Source organism: Helianthus annuus, chromosome 8 (assembly GCF_002127325.2).
Source record: "Helianthus annuus cultivar XRQ/B chromosome 8, HanXRQr2.0-SUNRISE, whole genome shotgun sequence".
NCBI classification, from domain to species: domain Eukaryota; kingdom Viridiplantae; phylum Streptophyta; class Magnoliopsida; order Asterales; family Asteraceae; genus Helianthus; species Helianthus annuus.
Window position 1 is genome coordinate 87,935,729 of NC_035440.2, and position 9,952 is coordinate 87,945,680.

At 41.4% G+C, this 9,952-nt stretch overlaps 1 protein-coding gene and 1 long non-coding RNA gene across 4 annotated transcripts; both read left to right on the forward strand.

The window, feature by feature from the left end:
• LOC110873390 lies at positions 1-1,279 on the forward strand. Of its 3 annotated transcripts, none has more exons than XR_004865377.1 (4): positions 1-415; positions 548-657; positions 832-918; positions 1,005-1,279. It is a non-coding gene; the product is annotated as an uncharacterized LOC110873390 (long non-coding RNA). The 3 variants fall into 3 exon arrangements; XR_004865378.1 differs by having other exon boundaries at positions 1,025-1,279; XR_002555109.2 differs by lacking the exon at positions 1-415 and adding an exon at positions 417-443.
• A 163-nt stretch (positions 1,280-1,442) lies between these two features.
• LOC110873389 (aquaporin NIP2-1-like) lies at positions 1,443-2,828 on the forward strand. The gene is made up of 4 exons (XM_035976723.1): positions 1,443-1,766; positions 2,070-2,096; positions 2,181-2,295; positions 2,556-2,828. Exons 1-4 carry the CDS (start codon positions 1,669-1,671, stop codon positions 2,712-2,714), a joined length of 399 nt encoding a protein of 132 aa, XP_035832616.1. The 5' UTR covers positions 1,443-1,668; the 3' UTR covers positions 2,715-2,828.
• The last annotated feature ends 7,124 nt before the right edge of the window (positions 2,829-9,952 follow it).

Genomic DNA, 9,952 nt, shown 5'->3' on the forward strand with positions numbered 1-9,952 from the left:
ACAACGTTTCCTAGGGTTTCATAAATCAATTATCGTTTACTCGCAACAGCTCTTGCTCAATTCCGCTAGGGTTTCAGAGGGACTTGAATCATTCAACACCGGTTGAACAGCGATTCTGTCGTGATGTGATCGAACATCTTATGAGATCGTGCAATTGGAATCGTTCAACATCGATTTAATCAGGTTCAATCATCCTGCAATTAGAATTTTTCATCGGCGATTCAATCAGACGCAATCATTCGTGCATTTGCAATTGGAACCTTCTCTAACATCATTCAATTGGAATCATCATTCTGAAATAAGTCGAAATCATTGTTCAATTGGAATCATCATTCGGAGATCTGGTTTCAATCAATTCTCTATTCACTCGGTACGTCGTGCTTAAACATCGAAGGCGGCTGGTGGATTTCAATCGGTACGTCCTTATTTCATTAAACTTCTAGGTTAACTTCAACAAATCAAATATGTTTGCACTATATTCACTCAGTCTATTAATTAGGCTTTTCATACACATTTGAATCGATGATTGAATACAATATTTTTGCAGGTGATTCATTTGAATATCTTGTTTTCAAGTTTAGTTGATCATTTAATCAATCTACACAGATTCAATATCTCTGAATATTTATCAGGAATTCGTATTTATTGTTGGATAAGGTTCGTATAGCCTAGCCATACTAGTTTGAGATAAAAGGTTTTGTTCAGCATAACTTCATATCTCATTATGCTGTACATAATTTCCCCTAGCCTAGAATAAAGAAGACAGAGCTTCAGGCTAGGTTTAAACTTTGAAGCACATATTCTTCATATCTCATTATGTTGTTTGAGTAGGTTAAATCTGGTTGCTGATTTTGGGAGATTAGTAGAGAATGGAGAAATCGAGTGCTTTAGACTACATCAACCATATGTTTCCTACAAGTTAGTTCATTTCATCTTCTATGTATTATTACATGTGTGGTTTAATTTTAAGGTCTGATCATGGTGAGATACTTTCTTCTTGAAAGTTCACCTTATTTTATAATAGGGCTGGCGTAAGCTTATGTCTGCAGCAGTGTGATACACGGTCACTGATTTGGATCCATCCAACCGATGCTCCAAGCCATTTTAGATGGCAGACATCTGCCAAAGTTGAATTATTAAAGGTCTGGATGCTCCCTTTGTGAATACTACTGATTAATATGTTTATTGCTTACTTCTGTTTCGTAGTCAATTTTTACCTCTACTATAGTTAAAGACTGATGGATACCGTTGGAATGAAAGTACTGGCAAACAATCGTATTTTCAGGTTGAAGTAAGGAATGGAACAACAAGCACACGCTTTGATGTCATCTTTCGACCCAATTCATTTTCAAGCCAGTGCAGGTTATTATCTCATCTGTTTTAAGAGCTCAGACCTTTGCAAATTAAAAAACTGAAAAACTGACTGTGTATGGTCCGGATTGAAAACCATAGTATGTTTTTACCCTTCCATTTTCGGCAAACGGATGGTGCTGATGATTCATGGCACTGTCTACATCCTTGCACAAGTGCTTCATTTTTATGAGAAGACCTTGGTAGAGAACGAATCCTGGAGGTCATGGTGGATGACACTGACATTAAAGATTCAGCTAAGTACAAAATTGATCACAATTTGGATTGTCTTTTAGCTCAAGTTAGCATCAATCTAACATGTATTACCTTAGCATCAATCCTGAAGGTCATGGTGTTGTTCGTTCTGTCCCAACTGAATTGAAGAAAGATCACAATGAAATCTGGAGTTATCCCAGGTTAAATTTATAACTTCTATACGCGAGTAATATTCTTCGTGTATTTTACTTTTTGACTGTTAAGTAATATGTTTGAGTAAAAAAAAAATATTTGCTAACAAAGCGTTTGGCAATCCGATGCGTTTAGATCCCGAAAGATGATGTGTAATGTGCAAAGCGCACATATGAGTTATTAAACCAAACACATCTACCACACGTTTTATTCTGTTTTGAGGTTCCTTTACTTCACATTCATGGACTGATAACTCAGACTCGCCTTAAAGGTTGCTTATTTTGTTTTGTTTTGTGTATTTTGTGTTGCAGCTTGGTGGTTAGTTTGGCTTATCCTCTGTAAGTTCTGTTCAAGATGCATTTAATAAATTAATTAGAATAAGTCTATGCTTTAATCAGTGAATGATGAACTTCTTTTTGCAGTGTCAGCGGCGGCGGTCACGATGTTCCCTTCATCAAAACTAAAACACCAGAAAACTGCCAGTTCACAGTTTCTGTCTTATCCAAAGTCTACTACCCACCTGGGTTTTCTCGAAAGGTACGACTCACATATTCTCTAATTCTACTGAAAGCATTAATATTATAGGAAACCTGAATTCGATTCTTGAGCCAATCGAGTTTTACCGATAATTTCATCGTCGTCCCTACGGGCGGGTGGGTTACTGGGTTTTCCCTGGAATTGATGGTGGACTCGGGTTACTCTTGGAGTACTCCGTCTGGTCCAGTGGGGGTGCCCCGAGAGTGCGGGATTGATTTTGTTGGCCGTTTAAAAAAATAATATTGTATTGATGATGTCAGGTGTTGGCGGAAGCGGTTGCTACATTCTTGTTGGTGTTTGTTACGTGTGGATCTGCGGCGTTAACCACAAGTGATGACGGGAAACTGTCGCAACTCGGAGCATCTTTAGCCGGTGGGCTGATTGTGACGGTCATGATCTATGTTGTTATGATGTTTTGATGTTTGGATTTGGAAAATTTAATTTTAGTTATTTGATGTTTTGATTTGGATGTTTATTATGAGGAACTTTGGATGTATAATTTTTTATATTTTAATGGAATGGTAACAAGTTATAAATTGTTATGTTTTTATGAAATTGAATAGCCAATTTATAGAATGGAATAGCCAATTTATAGAATGGAATACCTTAAATGGTAGCAAAAAGGCAGCAAAATGTGACAAAGCGGTAGCAAAAAGGTGGCAAAATAGCGGTAGCAAAAAGGTGGCAAAATAGCGGTAGCAAAACGGTGGCAAAACAAAATGTGGTAGCAAAATGGTGACAAAAAGCGGTAGCAAAAAGGTAGCAAAATAGCGGTAGCAAAACGGTGACAAAAAGCGGTAGCAAAACGGTGGCGAATCAACGATAGCAAAATCGGTAGCAAAAAATAAAACGGTAGCAAATAGGTGACAATAGGGCATTTGCTACGTGTGCTTTTGCCACCGAGTTTTTGGTGGCAAAACGGTGCCAAAAGAGCAATTGCTAACGTTTTGCGACCGAAAATGTGGTAGCAAATACCTAATTCTCTAGTAGTGGAACTTGTATATAAATGGAATTTTAAAAAGGCATGTTATACCCTAATAAGCAATTTATCTTATGAAACGTTTTTAATAAATCATGACTAATAGGATTGAAATAAATAAAAATAAAACTTAATAATGAATCTTGGAAATCCCGACACTCTATGACAAGCCCAAAAACCTTCTCTTCTACCCATTCCATTTGGGAGTGTAAAGCCACATTATAAAGAGTTTTGCTTGAGAACAAGCAAAGATTCAAGTGTGGGGGTATTTGATGTGCACAAAATGCGACATATAAATTACATCAATTGTGGCATAAAACTAACCCTTTTTTAGTACTAATGTTGGAAAAAGTGTGTTTTTGTCTTCCTTTTGTATTTTCAGGATTAAATAAGCTCAAAAAAACAAAAGAAGCAAAAAGGCAGCTAAATCTAACACAAATACAAGAAAAGGAACAAATGTGGCATGCCCGACCCCCTGACAGCATCTTCCCAAGCAAAACAAGAGAACAGAAGGCTGAACACGCCCCATGCCCTGTGAGCACGGGGGCATGCCCAAGTGTCAGCAGAAAAGAAAAAGTTGTAGAAGCTTCCATCGCCCACCACGGTGCCGTGCTCAGCGGACACGGGGCCGTGGTCAACTATAAGATTCGCAGAATCCAGGCAAATCTTGATGGTACAGATATGCTTCTGCACACGGGGTCATGCTCAGCGGACACAGGGGCGAGGTCAACTAATGCAGACAAACTGCAATTAATGAAGAAAGAGAGGAGGATGAACACGGGGCCGTGCCCGAGCTTCTTTTCAGCCTATAAATAGGAGTGCTTGGTTCACTTGCAACTCATCCCTTGGCACACCACCTCTCTCACACTTCACCCACCACCATCACAACACCATCATCCACCACTGTCATCCATTGTCCATCATAGAGTGTGTGAGTCATCTCGGGATCCAAGATTGATCGTAAGAGTTCTTGACAATCAAAGGCCATGTTTGCCTAAGTCTCTTACATCACTTGGTGAAGGCAAGTGTTTAGTGTAATACTTTTTATTTTTAATCTTTTTGCACTTTTTATTTGGTTATGTATTAATGACTTCAATAACTAGTTTCTTATGTTGAAGGTGATTCTTCCTTATCGTTTCTCCGTGGTGTCTTGGCATTATTTTACTGTCTATATAAAATAAAAGATTTTCACCATTCATATCTCCACGGTCTATATGGAGATATGTTGGCTACCTGGTGGGGGTTAAGGGAACGGTTTGGTAAGAGTCTTGCCATTGTTCAGTGTATAGATCCTACAAAGGACCTGGATCAAATTTAGTAGGACCTCGTTCAATACCCACCGGTATTGGATGGCGGGGTTCCAAACTCTTTGATCCCCTCATAAGTTAAACTACTATTAAAACTTTAACCCGGCTACTTAGGACTGTATCCCTGCTGACTCGGACTACTTAGCTGTCACACCCCCAAAATCCACATGCGGAGTACCACCGCTTGGAGGCGTGACTGACCAGGATCTAGCCATCAATTATACTGAGCAATTTAATAAATAACAAAAGGTAATATTCACCAACCATAAGATTAGCGAATATATTTCAAGTTCAAAAGTTTTAAGTTTAAAAGTAGTTCAAATACGTAGCGGAAGCATAGACAGACAACTTAAAACAATATTCATAGTTCAAGTTTATTTTAGCACCCAACACAAGGGTAGACGATCACTACACATCCCCAAGCAGCAAGCTCCTGAGTCACTAGGTACCTGCAAAGCATGCAGTAGGGTATCAACAATAATGTTGGCGAGTCCACGAGTTGTCTAGTTTTTAATTACCAAAACTTGTTGCACCAGTTAATTTATCCGTTTATACATGCCATCGGGAGCTACCCCAAAGTAAGCGACTAAACTGTTTTTCCATTACCGAATACTAATTAACCCCACGTTTCCGCAGTGCCCCGTTTGTCAATGTTCTATCATCATTGACGGTTGTCAGAGTCTATTAGTTCACGCCCGTTCCCAGTAACAAGGGCCGGTGTGAGGCTGGTTAGACCTAAATAGCGCTATCAACTAATAACCCGTTCGCCAGATCCCGGCGACTAATCGGTATATTGTAGTAGGGACTTAAGTGATAGAGTTTCATTTAGTGTTGCTTGTTGCATTCCGTATAAACCGTAATTAACCAAGAGTTCCCAGTAACAAGGGAAGAAAAGTAAGTTTGTTCCCAGTAACAAGGGAAATAAGTTTGTATCCCTCACAGGGGATAGTGTTGTTTTTAGTTCCATTTCCCAATCCACCGGGAATGCATGCTTTAAGTTGTGAACTCACCTTGGGTTGCTCGGCAGACCGTTTACTTGGTCAAGTACGTTGGTCACCACATCCTAACATGGTTACCAGCATAGGTCAGGTTTTGGTACAGGAGGATCACGTATATTCTACACATAGCTAACACATTGCAAGCATATACATATACACCAAGTTATCGAGCCTGTTCTAATACTTCGGCAGTTCAACAGTAACCGTCAACACCTAACATACAAATCATAAGTGTTATTGGGCCTAGCCAATCGCACTAACAGTTAACGGCATCACATAGTCCAAATAAAACAGTGTGCACAGTCCACACACTTTTGGCCCAATAACGGAGACAAACAACCCAATCTAGCCTAGGTGGTCTCGACTCGAGAACATGTGGTCTCGAGTCGCAACCAGGAGATCTTGAGTCACGAACATCTGGTCTCGAGTAGTGTGGGCATGGGTCGCAACCTCAGAGGTCCCGAGTCCAGTCTCGAGTCGAGATCATGAAGTCTCAAGTCGAGACCTTGCCGGTCTCGTCCTTGAAATCTGTCTCGAGTTGTCACGTGTTGGTCTCGAGTCGCAACCGGGAGTCTCGACTCGCAACCACGGATACGTACACATGAAGTTCTTCTAGAACCTGTCCAACTCGTACTATCCAATAGAATTGTGATTTCATGAAATTGTGTACTAACCAATAAGATTTCATAAACATGTTTTCTTGTCTAAATTCTAATTAAATCAGATCAAACATCACATATTCAAATGTTTATCTCATATTCAACATTGTTCATCCTACTCAACATTTGTTCATCATATGTTCATATCATTCTTAACACATATTCATAATGTTCTTCATGAGATCATTCAAGCATGAAATGTTGTGATCAAGGATCAAGTAAATCTTGCATTATCTCATCAAACACACATTTGTCCTAGAATATCTAACATGAATCGGATAGCAAAAATCATCCTAAGCTATTAATCATTTACCATTCAAGCATCTTAGCAAAACATTATCATACAATAGTTCACACACATTATTCATCATTTAACCATTACAAACTCACTAATCATACAAAAATCATGCAAAAGACCTCTAAACTAGTCATGTTTCTTATTCATTAAGCACACATAACTCTTGACACACATTAAAACACTAACCGGTTGTGTTCCGAGGTGTGAGGGTATGGAGGATCGATGTACGGCTTTTGAATGATGATTCCAGGCTTGAACCGAGAGTTCTAGTGTTGCCGGTTGGATCCGAGAGAGGAAGAAGATGGTTTTTGGTGTTGGTGCTCTAGGGTTTTAGTGATGGAAAGAGTGTGTAGGAGAGTGTGTGTGGAAATGTTGCAAATAGTGAAAAGTGGCAAGGTTGGCCACTCTTATGGGTTTTGTACCCGGACCGAGTTGGTGCATCCTAGTGGGTTTCCGAGCGGCATGGCCTAATCCGGCCCAACTGTTTGCTGTTTACTCGAGACCAAGTGGTCTCGAGTCGGGTCCATGGTCTCGGCTTACTATATGTATATATATATATATATATAACTATGCATATCATACGAACACATTGTCAACACATAACTTAACAAGAGGATCACATAGCATATCAAGACCAACACCATTTTTCATTTAATAATATATATACACATGATGTCACTACAAGATAGTTGCTCGGGAAAACCTAGAGTGTCACATTATCCCCAAGTTTTAAGAACCTTCGTCCCGAAAGTTAAGGCAGCCACTGTCGAGCTAGTATGAGTGAGAACATTTCAACGGGGTGTCACATCATCCCCCGTTAGTTTGGAATTTAGTCCCGAAATTCTGTCGTAGCTTCAGTGCTGGGGGTTTCATTTGGGAACAACTGGGGATACTTGTGCTTCATCTGGTCTTCCCGCTCCCAGGTAAACTCTGGGCCACGTCGCGAGTTCCAACGGACTCGTACAAGAGGTATCTGGCTACGTTTGAGGGTTTTGATCTCTCGATCCGTGATCTCAATCGGTTCCTCAGTAAAGTGTAGCTGTTCGTCAATAGTGAGTTCCTTGAAAGAAATTACGAGTGTTTCATCTGACAGACACTTCTTCAGATTAGACACGTGAAAAACGTTGTGCACCGCACTCAGCTCTTCAGGCAGACTTAATCGGTAAGCAACCTTACCGATTTTCTCGGTAATTTCGAATGGTCCGACATATCGCGGATTAAGCTTGCCCCGTTTACCGAAACGAACCACACCCTTCCAGGGTGAGACTTTAAGTAGAACCCGGTCACCGACCTGGAATTCTAGTGGTTTCCTACGCTTATCAGCGTAACTTTTCTGACGGTCACGAGCTGCCGCCATGCGTTGTCTGATCTGGGCAATCTTTTCCGTTGTGTCTACCACCAGTTCTGGGCCTGTGATCTGGCTGTCACCAACTTCCGCCCAGCAAAGAGGTGATCGGCATTTACGCCCATACAATGCCTCAAAGGGTGCTGCCTGAATGCTGGTGTGGTAGCTGTTGTTATATGAGAATTCTACGAGCGGTAGATGCTTCTCCCTATTCTTGCCAAAATCGATCACACATGCCCTAAGCATGTCTTCTAGGGTTTGGATGGTGCGTTCAGACTGTCCATCCGTTTGTGGATGATAAGCGGTGCTCATGTCTAAACGTGAGCCAAAGGATTTGTGCATAGCCTGCCACAGCTCAGAAGTAAAGCGCGCGTCACGATCGGAAAAAATGGAGGTTAGCACTCCATGCCTCGAAAACACTTCCTTTAAGTAAATGTATGCGAAGGTAGAGAACTTGTCTGTTTCTTTAATAGCCAAAAAGTGTGCAAACTTGGTCAATCGATCTACTATCACCCAAATGGTGTCATTCCCGCGTTGGGATCTAGGTAAGCCAGTAACGAAATCCATGGAAATTTGTTCCCATTTCCATTTCGGGATTTCTGGTTGTTGGAGTAGGCCCGCTGGTTTCTGATACTCAGTCTTGACTCTTGCACAAGTCAAACATTTGCTGACATATGCTGCTATGTGGGCTTTCATGCCAGGCCACCAATATGTAGTCTTTATGTCGTGGTACATCTTATCCGAACCAGGATGTACTGAGTTAAGGGACTTATGGGCTTCGTCCATCACAAGTTCACGTAGATCTCCATAGAGTGGAACCCATATGCGCCCGGTTACATAGTAAGCGCCGCCTTCTTTTTGTTCTAACCGTTGTCTCGATCCTCGTAGGGACTCAGCCCTGATGTTCCCTGGTTTCAATGCTTCAACTTGAGCATTTCGAATCTGAGTAGGGAGGTTAGACTGGATGGTAAGTTGCAACGCTCGCATGCGCTTGGGTGTAGTGTCCTTTCGAGTGAGGGCATCTGCCATGACGTTGGCTTTGCCCGGATGGTACTTGATTGCGCACTCGTAATCATTCAAGAGTTCGATCCATCGACGTTGTCGCATGTTTAACTCCTTTTGTTTGAAGATATGCTCGAGACTCCTGTGATCGGTGTAGATGGTGCATTTGGTACCGTACAGGTAATGTCTCCATATCTTAAGAGCAAAAACCACTGCTCCTAGTTCCAAGTCGTGCGTAGTGTAGTTTCTTTCGTGAGTCTTAAGTTGTCGAGAAGCGTAGGCAATAACTTTCTTGCGTTGCATTAACACGCAACCGAGCCTATGAATAGACGCATCGCAGTAAACCACGAAGTCGTCGGTACCCTCAGGTAACGAGAGAATAGGAGCGCTACAGAGGTTGTCCTTTAGCTTTTGAAAAGCGGACTCCTGAGCTTCATTCCACTTGTAAGCAATACCCTTCTGAGTGAGAGTCGTGAGGGGTTGAGCAATCTTCAAGAATCCCTTGATAAATCTACGATAGTATCCTGCCAATCCCAAGAATTGACGAACTTTGGTCGGAGTCTTAGGTGTAGGCCAATTCTTTATGGAGTTGATCTTTACTGGATCAACATGGATTCCATCCTTGTTGACCACGTGTCCAAGGAAGTGGACTTCTCGAAGCCAGAAGTCACATTTCGAGAACTTGGCATACAATTGCTCATCGCGGAGGAGTTCGAGAATAAGGCGTAGGTGATGTTCATGCTCTTCTTGACTTTTCAAGTAGATCAAGATGTCTTCGATAAACACAATTACGAATTTGTCGAGGTAAGGCTTGCACACTCGATTCACGAGATCCATGAATACCGCAGGCGCGTTGGTCATTCCAAAGGGCATGACAAGGAATTCGTAATGACCATAACGAGTTCTGAATGCAGTTTTGGAAATGTCTTCGTCACAGACTCTTAGCTGATGATAGCCTGATCGTATATCAATCTTAGAGTAGTAGCTCGATCCCTGCAACTGATCGAATAGATCGTCGATACGTGGGAGAGGGTAGCGATTCTTGATGGTAACCTTGTTTAGCTCACGA

Coding starts and splice junctions, on each gene's coding strand:
- LOC110873389 (XM_035976723.1), top strand. CDS start 1,669: ATGTATTACCTTAGCATCAATCCTGAAGGTCATGGTGTTGTTCGTTCT. Junction 1,767..2,069: donor GAAATCTGGAGTTATCCCAG/GTTAAATTTATA, acceptor TTTGTGTTGCAG/CTTGGTGGTTAGTTTGGCTT. Junction 2,296..2,555: donor CACCTGGGTTTTCTCGAAAG/GTACGACTCACA, acceptor TGATGATGTCAG/GTGTTGGCGGAAGCGGTTGC.